This window comes from Colletes gigas, unplaced genomic scaffold (assembly GCF_013123115.1).
Source record: "Colletes gigas isolate AHSC1104 unplaced genomic scaffold, ASM1312311v1 Colletes_gigas_Sc00055, whole genome shotgun sequence".
In the NCBI taxonomy this organism is placed as follows: domain Eukaryota; kingdom Metazoa; phylum Arthropoda; class Insecta; order Hymenoptera; family Colletidae; genus Colletes; species Colletes gigas.
Genome location: NW_025106684.1, coordinates 562,811 through 583,609, shown reverse-complemented (window position 1 = coordinate 583,609; position 20,799 = coordinate 562,811). Strand labels below are relative to the sequence as shown.

General features: G+C 31.5%; 3 protein-coding genes across 5 annotated transcripts; 1 reads left to right on the top strand and 2 right to left on the bottom strand.

Annotated features, from left to right (window-relative positions):
• The first annotated feature begins 492 nt into the window (after positions 1-492).
• LOC122403472 (eukaryotic translation initiation factor 3 subunit M) lies at positions 493-2,799 on the top strand. The gene is made up of 7 exons (XM_043407006.1): positions 493-636; positions 895-1,074; positions 1,161-1,255; positions 1,430-1,648; positions 1,724-1,992; positions 2,067-2,210; positions 2,477-2,799. The coding sequence occupies exons 1-7, from the start codon at positions 592-594 to the stop codon at positions 2,698-2,700; spliced, it is 1,176 nt and encodes a 391-aa protein (XP_043262941.1). The 5' UTR covers positions 493-591; the 3' UTR covers positions 2,701-2,799.
• A 1,333-nt stretch (positions 2,800-4,132) lies between these two features.
• Positions 4,133-8,487, bottom strand: LOC122403478. The gene is made up of 8 exons (XM_043407017.1): positions 7,597-8,487; positions 7,127-7,300; positions 6,748-6,868; positions 6,426-6,606; positions 6,139-6,352; positions 5,904-6,054; positions 5,694-5,833; positions 4,133-4,905 (listed from the first exon to the last, which is right to left on the bottom strand). The coding sequence occupies exons 1-8, from the start codon at positions 7,717-7,719 to the stop codon at positions 4,783-4,785; spliced, it is 1,227 nt and encodes a 408-aa protein (XP_043262952.1). The 5' UTR covers positions 7,720-8,487; the 3' UTR covers positions 4,133-4,782.
• Positions 8,488-9,100: 613 nt separating this feature from the next.
• Positions 9,101-11,697, bottom strand: LOC122403482 (ethanolamine kinase 1). 3 transcript variants are annotated; one of them, XM_043407019.1, is made up of 7 exons: positions 11,662-11,697; positions 11,101-11,239; positions 10,459-10,596; positions 10,117-10,382; positions 9,812-10,038; positions 9,469-9,691; positions 9,101-9,300 (listed from the first exon to the last, which is right to left on the bottom strand). In XM_043407019.1, the coding sequence occupies exons 2-7, from the start codon at positions 11,224-11,226 to the stop codon at positions 9,234-9,236; spliced, it is 1,047 nt and encodes a 348-aa protein (XP_043262954.1). In that variant the 5' UTR covers positions 11,227-11,239; positions 11,662-11,697; the 3' UTR covers positions 9,101-9,233. The 3 variants fall into 3 exon arrangements, with proteins under 3 accessions (XP_043262954.1, XP_043262956.1, XP_043262955.1); XM_043407021.1 differs by lacking the exon at positions 11,662-11,697 and adding an exon at positions 11,506-11,641; XM_043407020.1 differs by lacking the exon at positions 11,662-11,697 and adding an exon at positions 11,346-11,477.
• Positions 11,698-20,799: the final 9,102 nt, after the last annotated feature.

The following is a 20,799-nucleotide window of genomic DNA, read 5'->3' as shown; positions in this document are numbered from 1 at the left end:
TACAAATACAAACTGGTGACTTTAGAAAAATTAAAGTTCAATTTACAACTAATCAGAATTTATGTGGCGGGATTCGCGTTTTAACTATGTGGATATATGTAGATACATATGTACCAATAGGCAAGAGTGCATTAATAATGCTATTGACGGAAATCACACGCCAACGCATGTCCTCACAAGTTTATAGTTATCGCACGACTGAATCGCTAAGTGGCATTATTTAAGCTTTATTAGCTTAGTTCGTCGCAGCTTATTTTTATTCTTACGTGATAAAATTGAAAATCGCAAAAAAACAAATGACATCCGTATTCATAATTCACGGTATTAAAATTAAAACAAATCGGTTCAAATTTACCGAAGTTTGCCAATCGCCGCCGAAATCTGAATGAACATTTAAGTTGGTAATATTATTTTATTTTTCTCTAAATAGAGAGTGGCACCGGTTTCGCGTTTGGTAACAATGAGCTACTCTTTTCTTTGCATGTATGTTTCTCTCATTCCATGTGATTCAATACTTTGATTTCGAATAGTCTGTCGGTCTCTCTCTACTAACAAACTTTAGTCTATAGAAACGTGGTAGTACTTATAAAAATGCAGGTTCCAGCGATTTTTATGGAATTACCTTTAGAAGATCAGGTAAAACATATTTACATTATGTTAAATGATTGAACCTTTACAATGCTGTTTTTAAAATGTTATTATATCGTAAATTAATTTATCGCTATAAACATCTGCAAGTTCTAGGTTATACCAAGTTTTCAACAAATTTTTTTTATTAACAATTTTTTTTTTTATTATTCTTTCGAATATCCTTACTAGAATTGACTCTAACATTCTCTTTTGTTAAATATATGTAGTTAAAATAAATATTTTGTATTACTCATTGGCCTCTAGGCACAGGAACTGAGGGTATATTTTAAAGGTTTGGGTGCTGAAATTAGCGAAGAAAAATCTCCGAAGGGTATCGAGGATGATTTGCACAAAATTATTGGCGTGTGTGAAGCCTGTTTTAAAGAGGGTAACGAAAATGAAATTGAAACTGTGTTAAATGACATTGTATCAATTATGATAGTGGTAAGTACCGTGCGTTTTCATATATCAAGATTGTATATGTTTCAATAGCCTAAAGTTAATAAATTATTTTAAATTTATTGTTATAGATTCCTACGGAACGGGCAGAAAATTTAATATTAGCATTTTGTGAAAAACTAACCAAAGCGCCTGGTTACAAACTTGGTTTAGTGTGCTTAAAAGCGTAAGTTGATAAGAACATTGGGCTGTGCTTTGTTTTAGGTATTAATGACAAAAATTATTTTATTAATGATAGAAAAATAGGCTAAAATTTTTAATCCCTCAAAACAAAGTTTAACCAAATACTACAAATGTTATAAACGTTTCGATATGATAATATAATCTAAAATATTTCTAGATTATGGTTGTTATTCCAATCTCTTTCTGATGACTCTCCAATGAGATATCATGTTTATTACCACATAGTTCAAATTGCACGCAATGTGGAACAAGTAAAAGCAGTGTACGGAGGAATACAACAATTGAAACAACAATTTGCATCATTCCCACCATCGACCGAACAAATGCAAAAATTACTAAGGTTACTTCATGAAGTACTTTTAAGTTGCAAACAAGGGTAAGTTAAATTTTATTTTAGAATCATTTAATGAAATGTAGTGATACATATTGAGTAAAAAAAAAAATTATACAGAGAACAGGCTGCTGCAGTTATGGTGGAACTATTAGGAACTTATACAGCAGAAAATGCTTCTGCAGCCAGAGAAGATGCACAACGTTGTATTTTAGCTGCATTAGCAGATCCAAACACATTTCTACTTGATCCGTTACTTGCATTAAAACCAGTGAAATTCTTAGAAGGGGAACTCATTCATGATTTACTTTTGGTATTTGTGAAAGATAAATTACCTGGATACCTACACTTTTATCAACATCACAAGGAATTCGTAGAACATCAACTTGGTATTTAAGCATTTAATTAAACGTTCAAAATATTATTGTTAATAAAAATGATACATTATACATTCACTTTGTAGGATTAAATCACGAACAGAACATGAAGAAAATGAGATTATTAACATTCATGCAATTAGCGGAAACGAACCCTGAAATGTCATTTGACACAATACAGGAGGAATTGCAGATTACAGAAGATGAAGTGGAAAGCTTCATTATTGATGGTACGTAATTAAAACATGTATGTTACTTAGTTTGCTTTAAAATAGTGAACACGCGTTACCCTGCATAAATGAAACTAATCTCCAGGCTTAATCGTAAAAATAGAGATAATATATGCAGGGTATATAAAAGAATCAGTACTGGCTTAATAAAACTTTTCTTTTATTAAGTTATCCGTGTATTCGACATTCACATTGTTGTTAAAATTTATTTTATAAATTTTTTTAAATGCATGTTTATGTGAAAAAAATATGTATTAATATTTCAGTACTAAAAACAAAACTCGTTAGAGCTCGTATGGATCAAGCTGGTCGCAAAGTTCTTATTTCAAGTACTATGCATAGAACGTTTGGTCGGCCACAGTGGATGCAGCTACGTGATTTATTAGCAGCCTGGAAAGCAAATTTATCAAATGTTCAAGAGGGTATGAAATCTGTTGCCGCTGCACAAATGGAGCTTGCTGCAAAAAATAAAGTCGTAATCAACCATTGATAACCGAGGTTGTATATACATATAAAATTGATAACTTACGTATACAACGATTAAATGAAAATTGCAATTAATTAATTTTTTAATTAATTACTTCATAATTTTGCCTGAATAAATAAATGTGTCGTTCAACAACAGTATTATTTATAATGAGACAAATCACACAATTAAGATATTGGTGGTAATAAGAAATTGTTTACGGAAATTTCAATTGCATAATATAATCTTTAAGGTTGTATAATACATTTTTCTCGTTTTTTATTAAATATTTGCAAAAATAATAATATTACAGTAACTTTTTTCTCAAAAAGAAAATTTATTTCTATTATTTTTCGTGATGAAATAATTACGATAAATCTTGTAACATATTACCATACTGTTTAAAATCATGTAATTTTACGATCAATTACATGAATGCTAGATCTTTTGCATTTTTAGAACATCTTTTATACAAGTTTGTAAAAGAGGAAACGACTGAAACATATTACATTATACAATGTAAAGGATCTTGAAATAAAAGCACCGATGATAATCTGATTATGTATTTTTTTTTATTTTCTCTTCATATAGCAACACTTTATTTTCAATAATCAATTTTATATATGACAAAGATTTATCGTAGAAGCATTTTTGACATTTTACAATTTGACCGATAGAACATTGATATACAATTTCATAATTGTGCATTACATGATTAGAAAAGCCACATATTTTTTTGTACTAATTCGCTTCATTGTTTGTCTCTAATCTGTAACTTGTTGCTTATCACATGATTGTTGATTCGTACAAAAATTATAAACCTTAAGAAACTAATGATATAAATCTATAAAAAAGTAACACAGCAAGTGGCCTGAAGCAAATTCAAAATATATAAGTAAATTAAAACTATCTATTTTAACATTAACCATAATTTAACGTGTTTGTACAGAATCGTACATAAATCATTTTTTTTTTTTTCTTTTCAATATGTTTTACGTACATTTCTATATAGCAACATATACATTGTATACTGTCTTAAGTTCATGTATATACGTTTACAAAAACAATACATAAGTAAAAATATTTCCTGGAAACGTAATGTTTACTTTCTGAAAATATGATTTTAATTTTACTAATAAATGAACTAAAGATTATTAGTTAGTCAGCAGTTGGACACAAAATACGTATATTAAGAGACCACGTAGTAAACATAAAAAAAATTATGAATTTTTTTTATATGAATATTCCCAGATATTATATTTGAAAGTAATGGAAAATAGTCATTTGCAACATAGTAGTGAAAAATAGTACTTTTTTTAGAAAAAATAAATACTACTAATAAACATTTTACATAGTTGCACTAAATGTAACTTAATGCCAGTATTATTAATAAAAAAAAGAGCATGATAGAATCTACACGAGAAATGCATAACTCTCTTACTTGATAAAGAACTGGGTATTCTAAACAAACTGAACAAATATGAAGAACTGATGTAATATAGTAAAACATTATGTATAACATGAGTGCAGTCTATAACAATAATCTGTTATTAAAGTTATTGACATAACTTATGATGAGTTTTTCTATAGCTAAGGATAATAGTACGTTGTAAAAATAATAACTATCATAGTAAAATTATCGTTCCAATAGCTTAGTTACTAATTGATACATAAGAAACTTTCTTTGTTGTTCCTTAATTTGTTTCTAGATTGATTTTATTTCAGATATGGCATCATAAATTTCACGTTGTACTCCTTTTTGAAATCTAAAAATTTCGTTAAATTATACGTTACATGACCAATAATAAACATATAGCACATCTATTTTACAGCTTCGAAACACAGCAGATATAAAAATCCTTCCATTGTACAAAATAACTGAACAAACTAACAAAGTCATGATTTGAAAAACATTTTGACTTTAAAATGTATTCAAAATATGCAAAATATCAATACGTCTATAGACTTCTATGTTTATTTTCTGTCTTTGCATACATCAATCTCTTGTAGCATTCACTGAAAGACAAATTACGGATAATAGGTACTTTATATGTATGTTATTTTCTTATCGTAAACTCGTTCTCTTTCTTTAAAATTGTTGCAAAGTCAGATTTGAGTGGAGAATCGAGGACGTGGCAAGTCTCCAAATACTGTATCGCCATGAACGCTCTTAGCTAAAGCTTTAATTGAAGCTCGTATATTATGTGGATCATGTGGATCTCTTGACAACTGAAATAGCATTTTATTGATTTTAGTCAAATCTATTAGTTTGTAATATACAGTAGTGCCCACATAAATGACCAAGCTCGGGACCGGCCGCGGTCATTTATGTGGGTATGATTACTTCTCAAAATTCAACAGAGATGAGGAAAGAGGATAAGTGCGAGTAAGATGTAATAATTGGCACCCGAAACCATATACAGGATGTTCGGCCACCCCTGGGAAAAATTTTAATGGGGGATTCCAGAGGCCAAAATAAGACGAAAATCAAGAATACCAATTTGTTGATGGCGGCTTCGTTAAAAAGTTATTAAGAATTAAATTCAAAAATTTCAAATCATTCTGGAAAAATTATTTTCGATTGCGGGGGCCAATTACAATCATTTTTTATGAATAGACATACCCTCGTAATCCTGCACATTTTCGAGAAAAAAATTCAGTACGGGCGGAACTTTAAACGTTAATAACTTTTTAACAAAGCCTCCATCAACAAATTGGTATTCTTGATTTTCGTCTTATTTTGGCCTCGAGAATCCCCCATTAAAATTTTTCCCTGGGGTGGCCGAACACCCTGTATATGTATAATCTATCGATAACGACCGGCGTCAAGTTACGCTTGATACGCTCGATGTCGAAGCCGCTTGGCTTCTAAGAATTAGTGGGGATAACCGCGGTAACTTATGTGGGCACTACTGTATACACTCACGTATGACAGTGTATATACCATAATTACATATAACTATATTATCAATAATAATAGTTTAAACTCTGGAGAAGAAGTAAATATATATTTATACCTGATCATCATCCTGATCTTGAACTGTTCTACGTACAAACGAAGGAAAAGATGGAACACTAACTGGTAATGATTTAGCTAATGTTGGATGTCCACCTCTCTGTCCTCTTGGCATGTGAATACCTTCATCTTGGCCTGAATCTGAATAAGACATCGATAATATTACCCACGTAGTTACATTCAAATTAAGATTTACATAACGAAAACGTACCATCTGTATCAGATCCTTCTTCCGAAGATTGAACAGGGTTAATAATCTGGGATTCTTCCATTCCTTCCAACGGAAATAAAGCTTCTGTGTCAAAACTAGTTTGTTCTTTAGTATATCTGTATAATAGATCTTTCTTATCTACATTACCATTCTATGAAACATTAATCAAATATTTTATATTACATATTTAAAATAATCATTTGTGAGTATATTTTTAAATGTACAATGAACTTACAACAAGAGAATTATTAGGAGAATATTTAGCACCTGCTTCATGTTTAACATTAGGACCAGTAATAATTTTTGTTTCGTCTGATATTACTTGTGACATCGGATTTACCATATTAGCTGTAGAGGTAGTTAAACTGGTTGTAAAACTATCTGGAGTTGTAGGAGGTGTTTCTATATTATTTGTTAATCTATTTGTTTCCTCTTCTTTGGATATTAACCTGCGAAATATGTATAGATATAAATTTACTGTTTACGAAATAATACCGTATATCAGTGATTTGCGTGTAAGACCTTGTTAATATTCTGTGCTCCTTATGAGCTCTCTCACGGAACTGCTCTAATAATTGATACTGCTCTGATGTGAAAACACGAATTTTATCTTCTATTTCTGCAGACTGTCGTTGAACAGCTTCTTCGAGCTGCTTTTGGAGACCACCCAAAGCCACTTGTATATTGTTGGGTAGCTGTGATACTGGATAAATGAAATAAAATATATAACAAATACGTATATATTCTAAACAAAGACTGAAATGCATCTTTACTTTTCATCATTTCAAACTTATGTTTAAATCACACCCGACTAGTAAACACTTGTAATTATTAATTAATTTACCAGAAAATTTGGTGGGCTGCAGGTAATCAAATTCATCCAAAGTATTGTGAGCAAGTATTATTCTAAATATTGGACTACAATCTGGATTGGACTTTAATATGTTTATTTCTTCGGTCGAAGTCTACAATAAAAAGCACAATGTAATAAAAATAAAATGCGCACAAATTAAGATCGACAACATGAATTTAGATTTAACTTTATAATTAGGCACACTTTCTGGTCTATTATTTGAGAAAGAATTAATAATTAAACTAATTAATTAAATTATAACTTATATTAAGCTTAAATAAAAAGAAATATATAAAGTTGATTGATGAAATAAAAGTTCTAACAAACCAATTGCCCTACACTTTATTGTTATAGGGAAATTTATACTTACAACAATATCACTATTAATAAGAACTAAAGCAGCACCATAATCTTTGTGTATAGCATGTGTGTACATTGAGCAATTATAACAACGATGAATAACCCATGATCCTACATTCCTTATCTCCACTAAACCTGGTTGTTCTTTAGTGATACCATCAAGTTCTGATATTGTTGCAAGATTCTGTTTAGGACAAAAAGAATATTTTCATTAAAAAGTATTATATTCTTTTATACTATTTGAAGAATAGAATTTATTATTATTAAATAAATACTGCTTATTTTACTATAACATAATTTCATTAAATATACTTTATATATCGACTAAAAGAAACTATTAGAAGTTTAAAAAAAAATTATTGTGACTTACATAAAAAAAATATTCATCGATCATTGATATGTAAATTCAACATTCATAAGAGACTGAAAGGTTTCGTAAATATTTATGACAATTATTATAAAAAAAGTTATTTCTTTCACCTGACGAAAGAAACCGTCGGTCTGCTCTTGAGGTGTCAATTCAATATCGTCAATGTTGACCTTTTGTAGTTCAGTGCCCCTGGATTTAATGGACACGTTCAAACATTTGCACACAATATGCATCTTACACAATCAGTACACAATGTATTCCAAAAAGAAATTTTAAAAATCGGAACACTGTCTCACGATGCCGGGACTCATGCACAACTTATATGCACAATTCATTCAATTTTTTTCGTGAAATTCCGAATATATTTCGAAATATCCCTTTCCCCGTTTTCTTTTTTTAAATAACGTTCGGCTTTTAAGATTAGAACCAACCGAAGCTTTCGTGAGTACCTAATTAGAACGAAACAAGAGAAAGTATAAAACAATATTGGCTTGATTCGACGAGTAGGTTTGTGGCAACACTGTGTGTTTCGCGCTATTGTTTAAGTTTCAAATAATAATACACTGTGTTCGATTAATGAAAATACTTCGATGGAAAGGTATCTACTGTCGAAAAGAAAAATAAACACTCCGTCGGCAGTATTATTGGCGTTCGATTCGACTGTTGTTTGATTCGTTCCGTGTGTTAATCTGTATATTGTGACAGGTACGCACACTCAAAGCCAAGTAAACGAATTACGGATGCTCGTGGTTCTGTTGAATATATTTGCGTCTGAGAGTTCGTTTTCACTATATATGGATACGGGCAGTTTTGAATATCAATAGTCAGAATTTTCGCATAAATTGTTCCGAACGGCCATTCGTAGTTGGATTAAATTGTAAATTTCTACATTTCTTGGCTACAACGCGCGTATTTACAAGTATTTCTGAAAATCTTCGAAGCCTCTACTAAAAATAAACACTGATTTATAGTGAGTGCAATGCGTACGTGATCACCTCACAGACAAAAACATACTTGCTAGTCAAACGACTGACTTTACCATATGACTTCGGTTTAACAGTTTGAATATAATGTGTATATGCACATCTACGGCGCAAGATTATTCGAAATTGCACTTATAACATATAATTCCTGGTTTCTAAGTTCAATAATTCTTGTTTTATTTGATAATATCGGACAAAATGCGGATATCGAAGATTTATTTAACAAGTAATTTTACGAAACGCAAATAATATATAGCTTGACTAAACCCAGAAGTAATTTTAATATGGGTTCGAGACTAAAAGTAATTTCGATGTTTCTTTTCAAAGCATTCTGTTTCGTTCGCGTTTCTATATGTAGAAAAGGTGATTGAACGTAACAGATTGTAAATCTGGAGGTTCTTAAACATTAAGGATATGCGCAGGGACATTACAGGTTGTATGAAAATATATTTCTATTTATAAATACAAAAATTTGGTGTCCTTTTTTAAACAACGTTATATTCCGAAGATAACACTTTATATATATATATAAATTTAACAATAATATTTGTACATTATCTACATAATACTGGTAAATATGATATTACATTTATGTAAGTTTATAACAGAGCTTTGTGTTTGTGTATGTATATACATATATACCTTTTGTTATAAAATGTTCATTTGTACATAACAGAATGTAAAATATTGATTATAGTAAAACTGTAGGAATGCTAGTTCAATTAAATATATAAAATCGTCAAAATAAAAAGTTATTTAAAATTTTATAATTTTATGTGAAGGTATTCTTCTTTCCACTTGAAATATTCATTAAATCGTATTGCAGCATACCTATAAAATATCATACTGAATGATAAGAGATAATTTTATAAATATACTTCTACAGTATCAATCATAAGGTATAGTAAAAAATTGTTACAAAAATTTTCAGTAAAAAATGCACAAAACTTTCTAATACATACCTACTTATCATTTATAACACTTTCTGACTGTACTTACTTTAAAAAATCAAAGTCAATTGTTGAATGTTCGCTCTGTATAAGTCCCCAACAACCCCAAAAAAAGTGTGACAAAAGAACAAATTTATTTACTTGTATATACAGTAAATTAATTTCATTTTCAGGTACATAGTTTACATTATTGTATTCCTGAAGATATATATTTAGCCACGTTTTTTGCAATTCTTCTTCAGGATACAAAGAATAATCAGGATTATCAATACCTAAAACAAAATTTTATCTACCTGAATATAATTTTACATATTTTTCGTACATACAAAGATAGTATAAAAATTAAAAATATACCACATATGAAATATCGCATAAAAATAGATTTAAATTACCAGCAAATTCTGCGAAATGATTAGCTATATCAAAAGCTTGATAATTGTATGCAGTATATTCAAAATCAATAAATGTAACAATATTTTCCTTCCGATTGTAAAGTACATTTCCTAGAAGCAAATCATTATGGGCAAAGACTACTTCGCTATTCAAATCTAAAAGTGTCTTCTTTAAGAGCTGATAATTTTGTTTTAACACGCTAACTGGTTTTATAAGTTTCACAAATCTGAAAGCAAGAATAATAAGTAAAAAAAGAAAAAATACAGATCCAAACTTGATATTTTTTATTATAGTGCGATATTACCTTGTCTGCTTCAGTTCATCGAAAAATTCTTTTGGCATAATTTCCATAAATTTTTCTATTTTATTCCAAATACATGCATCTTTGGGTATTTCGGCATCATCCGGTTTCAGTTTATGCATTTGAGCCATTTTCTTAGCAATCAAAGTATACACATCAGGATTTCTTACCATTTCTGTTGTAAGTGTAATACCTTCAATAAACTGATAAGCTAAACCATTATTAAATGTAGCATAAATCGAATGTGTAAAACCTGCTTTGTTTAATATCTGTTGAAAATATAGATATATATTTCTTTGTACTCGTTTGATTTACCTTTGTTTTTTCTATAATATTTACACTCACTCGAATATTTCTTGTTTCGTCTTTACGATTAATCAGCAAATCTGTTTTATGCCCATATACCCTGACCAAAACCATATCATTGTAATGTCCAGAATACCACACTCCTATAAGTTTATTTGTAATTCCATCAGTAAATATCTGAAAATAAAGTTTACCTATCTTTTTTTTTAATCATTTTTTTTTATCATTAATGTATGAAGAATTAAAATACATTTAATACAGGTATGAAATCATTTTTTTAAGTCAATTTGATTTAATGACAAAAAGTATACAATAAATAAATTGATCTCTCTCACAATCACTATTATTAGAGGAGTAAATCAAATTCATAATATAGTACTGTGATTTTTGTTCCAAATGATAAGAATTCAAGAAAAACAAACTTGTTACCGAAAGATAAGTTACAGATAAGGATATAAAGTTAGTTCTTTTATTACCATGATTTTCATATTAACCATTGTATTGCACTGTACAAATTGAAAAGAAAATTAATTATAAAAAATATAAGGAATGTTAATGTATGTACATTAAACAGTTTACTGGAAGTTTATGAAAATGTTAATGAAAGCATATAATAGCTTAAAAAACAAAATGCATAATGTCAAAGCATTAAAAAATATATACACCTTTTTAATTTGTTACCTTAAAATTTAGCTTATCTAAGGGCCATGTTTGCCTAATTCTTTTAATTATTTCTTTAGCACCATCAATAATTTCATTTTCATCTATTGTTATATTAAGATGTGGTTCTTCGCATATTTGTTCCATGATTAAATGTTATCTGTAAATAAGTAAGAAACTCTTAGTGTTATTTCAATTAATTAAATAAATTACACTTTATATATATTTCACTGTATGTATATTTAAAAAATGCATTATAAATTTACATAACAAATACTCGAGTTTTATAATTATTTTTTGAGCCATAAGTAAAAAAACATATTGTACACTCAAATTGATAATATTAGTTCTATTGGAAAGTTCTGGCTATTCTTTAAGTAAAATTAAATAGTACATTTTTATACTGTTTATTAATATTTAATTTACAATGTAATTTTCGTCAGTTTTAGCAACTTCATTCCATTTTTATGGCAAAAAAAAAAACTTTCCATATATCTGCTGTAATTACGTGACAAATGACCAGAATTTTTCAATAAATCTAATACATATAAACCACAAAACATTGAAATATGCCAAATGTACATATGTGTCACGTAAACGTGTGCTACACTATAGTGGAGTTCGACAGTAACTGGAAGTCATGCGTGTCAACAAGCTATATTGATAATAATTGATTGGCAAGTGGGGGCTACACTAATGCAAAAGCCCTTGAATTCATTAATGATTCAATTATTTCATCTTCAACGGAAATTATTCGTTATAGAAAAAATATACTAAATGATTTTGTATTTTACACATTTATCAATAGAAATAAACGGAAAACACAATTACATACATTGGATTTATTTTGACTAATATTATATTCGTAATACAATTTACAATCATAAAACTTAATATTTGCAATCGGTAAACATTACATTTTACGTATAGTATATATATTTTAACGACTACAATATTTATTTATAAATGACAGAATTTTGTTTGTTAAAAATCATCTACGAAAAATAAAAAACGATAAAATCTACGCTTTGATATTAGTACTTTATATTTTATGAATTATTTGTACATATTACGTTACAAGTAATTATTATTATATTATTTTCTCTAACAAGTTTCTTGCAAAAATGATAAAAACTGTTTGATTTGAGAGATGTCATCATGTTTATATATTTGTTTTATTTTCCTTTTTAATTAAAGAATAGGAAGGGGGCAGTGGAGATTATTACTAGTGTAAAGTTGTAGAATAGCCAAATTCGAATACTATTTAATGTAATTTATTATGGAGAATTATTCAGAATATAACATATTAATAAAATACAATAAAGTTTTGTAATGCAATAGCATTATTTTACTAAATTATATAAATGTATGTACATAGTGACGCTTAATATAATGTGTAAAGATTTCTAGAAAGTTCCATTTACAATTTAGCTTGGTATAGGACAATTTAAAATGAAATTATAGTATTATTAGTCGTATTGAAATAATTTAAAACAAAAGGGAAGAAGGTTTTTCTTATCATTGTGGTTTATTTCATAAATTTACTTTTAATATTACTTTGTGTTTGAATATTAGATAATCTTGTTACGCTATTGCGTGAATTTAGGTTTAGTACATATAGCGCCGCAACGGGAATTAATGGAAACTCGATTAATAACCATCGAGTATGCAATCATGTAACTCCATTAAAATTCCTGTAGCCTAGGGAATCTTCGATAGTTTCTTATTTGATTGTTGGTCAGCATTGTAGAGCAAACTTTAAGGTGTTACGCTATCACGTGAACGTAGGTTGAATGCACATAGCGCCACAACGGGAATGAATTGTAACCCGATTATTCACCGTCGAGTGCAGAGTCATGTAACTGCGTTTTAGTTAGGAGCGAAATCCAAACGGACCAGCGTATTGTAATAAACAATACAATTGTATGTTTTTCAACGTGGGCGATCAAGCTGGGGAAGATAGAGAGAGAGGAAGGCACCTCATTCCAGATACTTAGTTTATTTTTTAAAGATCACGTCGCATCGTTGTTTTCCGTCGTTCCTTCCTTTAGTTTATTACGGACCGTGACAAATTAGCTATTTCCGTTAAGAGTTTCAATGGTCTTGACACACAGCAGGGCCTCGCGACACTTCACTTCGAGTTTTGTTTACTTTCACAAGGGTCATAAATTTTCTTAAGGGTTGTTTATGCCGCTAGCCTCGTTTTCTCTCTCGACCTCCACGCTCTCTCTCACGCGCGCCCGCTCCAACATGGCCGCGTAACCTCCACCTCCACTCGGCTCGGGGGTGGATCATCGATCGAAGACGATCCGGATGGATGGGGCAAGGCACAAACCCCGATTGGACCAGGGCAATCCAGAGGGAGGATCGAGGAATATTCCGGAGAAGGGATGAACACCGAGGACGACGAGAAGATTTCCGCGGAGGAACAGATCGATTTTGAAAGTCAACCAAGTTGTATCTAAAAGTCGAGACGAAGACGAATAAACTTTTTACCAACCCTTTTTCGAACATACGTAGTAGTTTGATTTTTGCGCGTCTCGCCGAGCAGAGCGGTTCAGCGCTCCACGGGCACCAACCCACCGTCCTTTTTCCCTAAACCGCTATCTCGGGACGTAACAAAGGTAATTAAATTCGTGGTGACAGAGTGTAAGTCCCTAGCCTGTTTTCTGTATAGTTTATGAACGCTCTATGTTCATGATGTAGATGGCGACGCCATAGGTACAAATAGCGACAAATAGGTTGTTACGCCATCTGTAGAAGGTAAGTAATATGTACTAGGCGCGCAGAAGAGACGTTCTCGTCGATGTGTAACTCGTCACGATAGTGCGGTGAAAAAGTCTTTTAATAAATGTTGTTATTGTTACAAACATTTAGTAATTTCCTTACATCACCTACAGATTTTAGAACTCTTGACAATTTTCTTTAGATCTGTAGAGAGCATATGAAGATCAACTTTATTTCAATACGCACTTTCTTTTTAAAATATGAACCCATGTTAATAATTTTGTAACTCATTGTACAGATCTAATTGTAAACAAAATTGTTAAGTGGGCTATAATTTTATCTCGCACTGTAATGCCTAGACACACTGACTACTATTCTTAATGGATAATAACGGACCCAACTTAAAGTAATTACGTGATTTCGCTCGCGATCGACGTTTGTGATAAATTGACAAGGAGTTGGAATAAGCGGTAGACAGTTAGGGACGCGTCGTGCGTCATGTAATTGCAGAATAGGAAGCGATGAAATATGTTGCGTAACAGCGTCACTGTGCACGAAAGTATAATAAAGTATGTGAAAAACGTGTATTTATCTCAATGTATATACTAAATAAAGTAATATTAGACGATGATGCGTGGCCAATTTCCGGCTACGCGTTTTCGATTTTTACCAGTTCCTCACGGCCGGGACAATGACGCGATTGCTATTGTTTCCAACTTGACACCGCTTAGGTCTTGTCGCGGACGTTTGTCTGAAAGAATCTTTTTTTTTTTTCTCGTTCACGGAGTAAGACAGGCCGCGTGCGCGACGCGTGCCAATTTTCTTCGTTATCCTCTAGCTTGTTATTAGCTAACACCAGCACGTGATGATAACGTGACGATAACGTTTTTTCCTCCGTTCTCTACCCGGAGCACGGAGGCGATATTTCAGCAGAGGAGTCCCGATTCTTCTTCTGTCCAGCCGACTAAATTATTTTTATTTACATTTCACGAGCACGAAGTGTTTTTTAATTACATAATTTGAAATGTCACTCGGCTCGTTCGTGGAAATAATTAGATGGCGCGGGAGCCGGATATTGGAAGAATAAAAGTGTCTGGAAGATTTTTTTCTCTCGTTTCTGTTATTATTGATTTCGTAATTTGCATGAGGAAATCTCGATAAATATCAGTAGCTTCATCTTCTTGTCGCTACAAAATCATATACATCAAATAAATAGCGACGACGCACGGTGGGGCATCTGTATACGTTATGTCAATTTCTCTTTTCACATGCTGTCATTTAATTTTATTTTCTTGCTAAAATTTTTGAAAGCAATACATGACGCATCGGAAAAGACAATTGAACAGGTGAAAGAAAATGATAGGAAATGAGACAGAAACTAATCCCCCCCCCCCCTTGCTTCTGTTGACATAATTACTAATACAGTTAAAACTGACTTTTGCTGCACATTCTACAATATGTATGTAAAGTATGTCAAGATAAGAGATGAACGAAATAGTTTATTAAACGGTAAGAGATACGCATTAATACAATAGAATGTATAGAACAGAAATTATAAATTCTTTTTATCGATCTCCACTGTACTTTGTGCAATTCGAGAACAATCGTTTATCAAAATTACATGTATAATACATATTAAATTTTGCAGTATTATCAAAGTAAGTAATCCCTTATGACAATATCAATATAATTTCAACAGTAATATTGAATCGTAATTGTATGCGAATAAAAATTCGCATATTAACTTGGTTAATGCACATGCGCCTTGTGTCATACACCTGTGTTGCGAAAACTATCAAACGATGTATCATTAATCTATTTCAATTAAAAATTCAACTTAAGTTCTTTTAATTATTTATTATTTGCGATTCTGTTTTGGTACATATTTCCAAAGAATGTTTTATAACTTCTACAAATATTGTCGAATTCATTTCAAATTTTGTATGTATGATCTCGATACTTGTAGCTTATGATAGTTATCATGTTACTTTCAGAATTTAAGTTTAACGCGTATAATTTTATTGTTTTAGTAGAGAGCATTGCATTTAGGTTAAGGGGCCTTTCTACCTTGTGGGATTAAAAAAATCGATATTTCTTTTTTGCATTTTCCTTTAGTATGTAGTCTCGAAAATATGTCTACCAAATATTAAATTGAAATTCGGAAAACTAACGAAGTTATAGCCTGTTGAAATGTACCGCGCGCAGGTATAACAACTGGACATGAAACTTTAAAGCTGTTTTTCTCGAAACTACATTTTTCGTCACTGCGTGCGTGATAACTAAAAAACTATTCAAGATATAAACATCAAATTTATACAGTATCTTCAGAACTGGTCTCCCTATAGCATGAACTAGGATAATTGCGATATATGCAATACTTTTTCTTTTATTAACAAAAAAGCAACCAAATATATGAAAATATTCAGTATTTTTTCGTAAAATAGCTGCCATTTTGCCATTTTTTGTTTTTTTGAAAAGATCCTAGTTCATGCTATAACCACACTCATCTATATTAAGAATATCGTTGGTTTTAGGATTTCGAATAACTTGTTCGCAAGATATCACATACGCAGTCGGGTGCCGTTCGTAAAAACTGTTGTTTGATGATCAACAAAAACAGCGTAATCAATAGATATTATGCGTTGCAAAAATTCGTAAATATAGCTAAATATATAATAAATGTATCTACAAAATCCGAAATTAATCGCTCTTTAATAATCCGCAAAAAAAAATCACAAAGAAACACGTATTTTTCATGCCTACAAGGTAGAATGGCCCCTTAAATGTTTGGAAGGTTCGAGTAATTTCGTCGTGCGTTCGACGGCAGAATGATTCTGCGCCCTGCGTTATTTGTTGAGGAGAGGGGGTAGTGTGAAGTGTGAATCGAGCCACGATAGTCGAACAGTGACGAATTAATGTTGGCGTGCGTAAGTATTTGTGTTGCTTGCATGCCCGATTCGATTAAATTCGATCCGTTTCTTTTATTTAAATCACGGTATGTTCGAATCAGCATATAGAATTTGCACTTGTTTACAACGATTTCGTCAAACCTTCGACGCAACCACGATATATTGCTACCATGCGCGATCTCGTTTATCTCAAGGAACCGAAAACAGCGTATGGAATTCCGGCAAAGTTAACCTCACATATTTATCTCGACGAGGTACGTCACGGGGAAACGATTCGATCGGTGCTCGTTGTCCTCCCAGATGCCCAGCCGAAGTGTGCACTGTATTCAAGGTCAGAATGTCAAAGCTCCTCTACTCCATTCCGCGCTTCTCTCCGCGTGCTATTATTATATGGACTGTTATGTAATCGTAACCGTTAATCGCCTATCCGCTTTGACTTTGATCGACTAAAGGCAAATACGATTAAGCATGGACGAGGCAGGAAGAGATTAGAGATCTGCGAAAAATAGATAGAAAATTTCGAGAAAGACACGCCGAAAACGATCGCTCGTGTTAAAAAATTCTCGACACATTCGCTGTGGCAGCATTTGATGTTGAGTTTACATATTTGACGGTATAGGTTGTCATTAGTGATAAAGTGTTCGAATCTGTGCCTTGAAAGAAACTTGAAATTGTCAAGACTGTCATATTTCTAATCGTTTCGAACATCATGATATGCCATCAGCTATTGAATATCTTGGCAGATATTGGTAGATCTTAAAATCTTGAACGGTCTTTCAACAGTTAGCAAGTTCACTGTAGCCATTGATGACCAGCTCTTTAACCTTACAACATATCCTTCAAACATTCAGAATAATTGAAAGTTAATGTCATTAGTGATGATGTGAAATGACAAATACAACAAAGAACTGTTGAATATTTTTGTTTGTTAAGCTAAAGTTTGAGCAAGTGTAGAGAACATTTGTAGATAAGGAAAACAGCCATGGCAATGACAACTGTTGTTGCAAGTTTTTGTACCGCGGGACAAAATGATTCTTCTATGTTTAAAGATATCAACTTTATTTTGTTGATGTTTTGACATTATGATAGCTGTAAGACTGAAATAAATCTTTCAATTTAATATCGTGAATTTATCATTGTATCTTATATAGAAAAGTTACAAGCTTTCTTAACTAAGCTGTTGATGTAGAAGAGAAGGGGTTGATGATTTTGGAAACTTAATTTTGCCTTATGACATTCTTTTTGTATCTTTAACCGTTTTAAAAATATAGCTTTTCTCAGTTGTGTTCTATACAGGGTGTTCGACCAACCCTGGGAAAAATTTTAACGGGGGATTCTAGAGGCCAAAGTAAGACGAAAATAAACAATACCAATTTGTCAATGGAGGCTTCGTTAAAAAGTTATTAACGTTTAAAGTTTCGCCCTTACTGAATTTTTTTCTAGAAAGTGGGTAGGATTTCGGGGGTATGTCTATTCACAAAAAATGACTGTAATTGACACCCGCAACCGAAAATAATTTTTTCAGAACGATTTGAAATTTTGGAATTTAATTGTTAATAACTTTTTAACGAAGGCTCAGTCAAAAAATTGATATTCTTGATTTTCGTCTTATTTTGGCCTCTAAAATCTCCCATTAAAATTTTTCCCAGGGTTGGTCGAACACCTTGTATATTAAAGTATATCAGGAAGTTGAAATTGCTTGTTCATGCTATCAGCGGCATACTACGCACTTAGGTCCGTTGCGTAGGGCGTGCGTAAATAGCATTGTCGAGGAGAAAAATAGGTTTCTAATCTAGTTAATTTCCCTGAAAATAACAAGAATCATTTTGCTCTATGGAAATCTATTCTTCGTACGAGAAATGGTAACGCGTATAGGCACTTTCAAACGCTTCAGAGTTTAAATGCTTTTGTACATACGATATTATTGACATAAAATATCGAAACAAACTTGGTAAATATTAACAAACTTGCTTTTGTAATTCACGCTATTATATGTTTTTCTGTATAATTACTGGATTGCGAATGTTTATTTAACGTAAACGTTTATTTCTTTTTTTTTTGAATTTTCAAAACTTTATAATAAATCACGTGCGTGTATATTTATTGTTTCGGTGTTTTTGAATGATTTTCTATGGAGAGAATTTATCAATGTACGAAATAAAAATCGGACGAGGCAATAAAAGCACGTAATGGCGTGGACGGTAAGGGCATGTATGTCAATATATTCAAAAGCAATTTTAGCTTTGAAGCGTTTCAAACTCGTTAAACGTTTCAAGATCGTTCGAGACTTCAAGACCGATCATGACTAGAGATGGCGTGCAAAATCACTAACAGTGATTTGTCACAGTGATCACAAAATCACGATCCCGCTCGTGATTAAACTCCATTCACGACCGTGATCCGAAAGATGGCGTTTTAGTAGCGATCCACGTTAACTGTGATCGTTAGTGTTCCGCTAACTCCCCTCGGTGGAAATTCAAAGAATTACAAATGCACCAAATTTAAATTGTATAGTAATGTAGTCTAAGCAATGAAAAAGGCTGGGTTAGGTCTGGGTAACTATTTAAAAATAACAACATAGATAATTTTTATGGTTTTAAATCAGTCCAGCTTTTGAAAACATCTTTTCGCCAATTCATCTAATATTTCCTACTTTGCATATTAAAATGTATGGTAGGCTTTTACTTATAATTGGCTTTTCCAATAATATAAATCTATTATTTGATATACTCATATCATAATGATTTGAACTAACTTTTTTTTATATTCTGTTATTTTTACATTACCATAAATACATATATTTATTATATGCTTGATCAAATCTTGCTAAACTGTTTTTATAACAATATTAATCATAAAGTTATAACATAAGTGACATGTATGTAAATTTAATTTTTAACATTATTCATAGCAAGTTTTTATACATTAATACGACATTTTGTATATATTTATATTATAAAGAAATAAGTTGGAATTTAAAATTACAAAAAAGGTTAGTTTTGCGTATACATTACTCTGTTGAAAAATTTTACGAACATTAATACATATACAGTCTAAGGACATAATTCGTGAAAAGTGAATGCTCCCCACCAATCAAAAGCGATCACGAAGAATCACGAATCACTGTGAAAAATCACCGTGATTGGGAATGAACGTGATCGAATCACGAGCGATTCAAAAGTAGCAGTTCACGCCATCTCTAATCGTGACATACCAAGACTTCAAGAAGTTCTGGTATCGAATAATGTTCGAAGCGATACGAGTCTGACGTTATAGATTCGAAGCAATCGGTTTAAAGCGTATTACTAAACTTCCATATCTGTCAATACGGGGAAAACAAAAACGTAAATCAGGGGTCGGCAACTCTCTAGAGACATGAACGATATAAGATAAATTAAGTTCCTTAATTTTTGTGTCAATTAGAGTAATCATTCTTAAAACTATTTAGAACAGTGGTAATTAATGGTACTCGAGCCACGTATAATAAAAATTTTTCTTTTGTAGTATACAGGATAGTGTGCAATTTATGGTACAAACGGGATCAGGAAGATTCTATGGCTTAAAATAAAACGAGAATCACAGATAACGAAATTGCGTTGTACATTTGTATTATTCGTGTTGTTTGTGTGCATTTACAAAGTTGTGTTTGAAATTCAATGAAATGTGATTACGTCCATTTGTGTGTATCTGAAGTTCAAATTTCATATTTACCCATACATCTACAGGGTGTTCGGCCAACCCTGGGGAAAATTTTAATGGGGGATTCTAGAGGCCAAAATAAGACGAAAATCAAGAATACCAATTTGTTGATGGAGACTTCGTTAAAAAGTTAGTAACATTTAAAGTCCCGCCCGTACTGAATTTTTTTCTCGAAAATGCGCAGGCTTTCGGGGGTATGTTTATTCATAAAAAATGTTTGTAACTGACCCCCGCAACCGAACAAAATTTTTCCAGAACGATTTGACATTTTTCTTTTTCTCAAAAAATTTAGGCATCTTCTCGAATTTTTTTCTTGAAAATGCCTAGGATTTCGGGGGTATGTGTAATAGCCAAAAATTATTGTAATCGAGCCCTGCAACCGAAA

Bases quoted from the DNA above. Each gene is read 5' to 3' on its own strand.
- LOC122403478 (XM_043407017.1), bottom strand. From the start codon at position 7,719: ATGCATATTGTGTGCAAATGTTTGAACGTGTCCATTAAATCCAGGGGC. The intron at 7,301-7,596 runs GTGAAAGAAATA...TGTCCTAAACAG, and splicing joins CCGACGGTTTCTTTCGTCAG to AATCTTGCAACAATATCAGA. The intron at 5,834-5,903 runs GTACGTTTTCGT...TGTCTTATTCAG, and splicing joins AGAAGGATCTGATACAGATG to ATTCAGGCCAAGATGAAGGT.
- LOC122403482 (XM_043407019.1), bottom strand. From the start codon at position 11,226: ATGGAACAAATATGCGAAGAACCACATCTTAATATAACAATAGATGAA. The intron at 10,597-11,100 runs GTAACAAATTAA...CTTTATTTTCAG, and splicing joins TAGATAAGCTAAATTTTAAG to ATATTTACTGATGGAATTAC. The intron at 9,301-9,468 runs GTAAGTACAGTC...GATATTTTATAG, and splicing joins ATTGACTTTGATTTTTTAAA to GTATGCTGCAATACGATTTA.
- LOC122403472 (XM_043407006.1), top strand. From the start codon at position 592: ATGCAGGTTCCAGCGATTTTTATGGAATTACCTTTAGAAGATCAG. The intron at 1,993-2,066 runs GTATTTAAGCAT...TTCACTTTGTAG, and splicing joins ATTCGTAGAACATCAACTTG to GATTAAATCACGAACAGAAC. The intron at 2,211-2,476 runs GTACGTAATTAA...TTAATATTTCAG, and splicing joins GGAAAGCTTCATTATTGATG to TACTAAAAACAAAACTCGTT.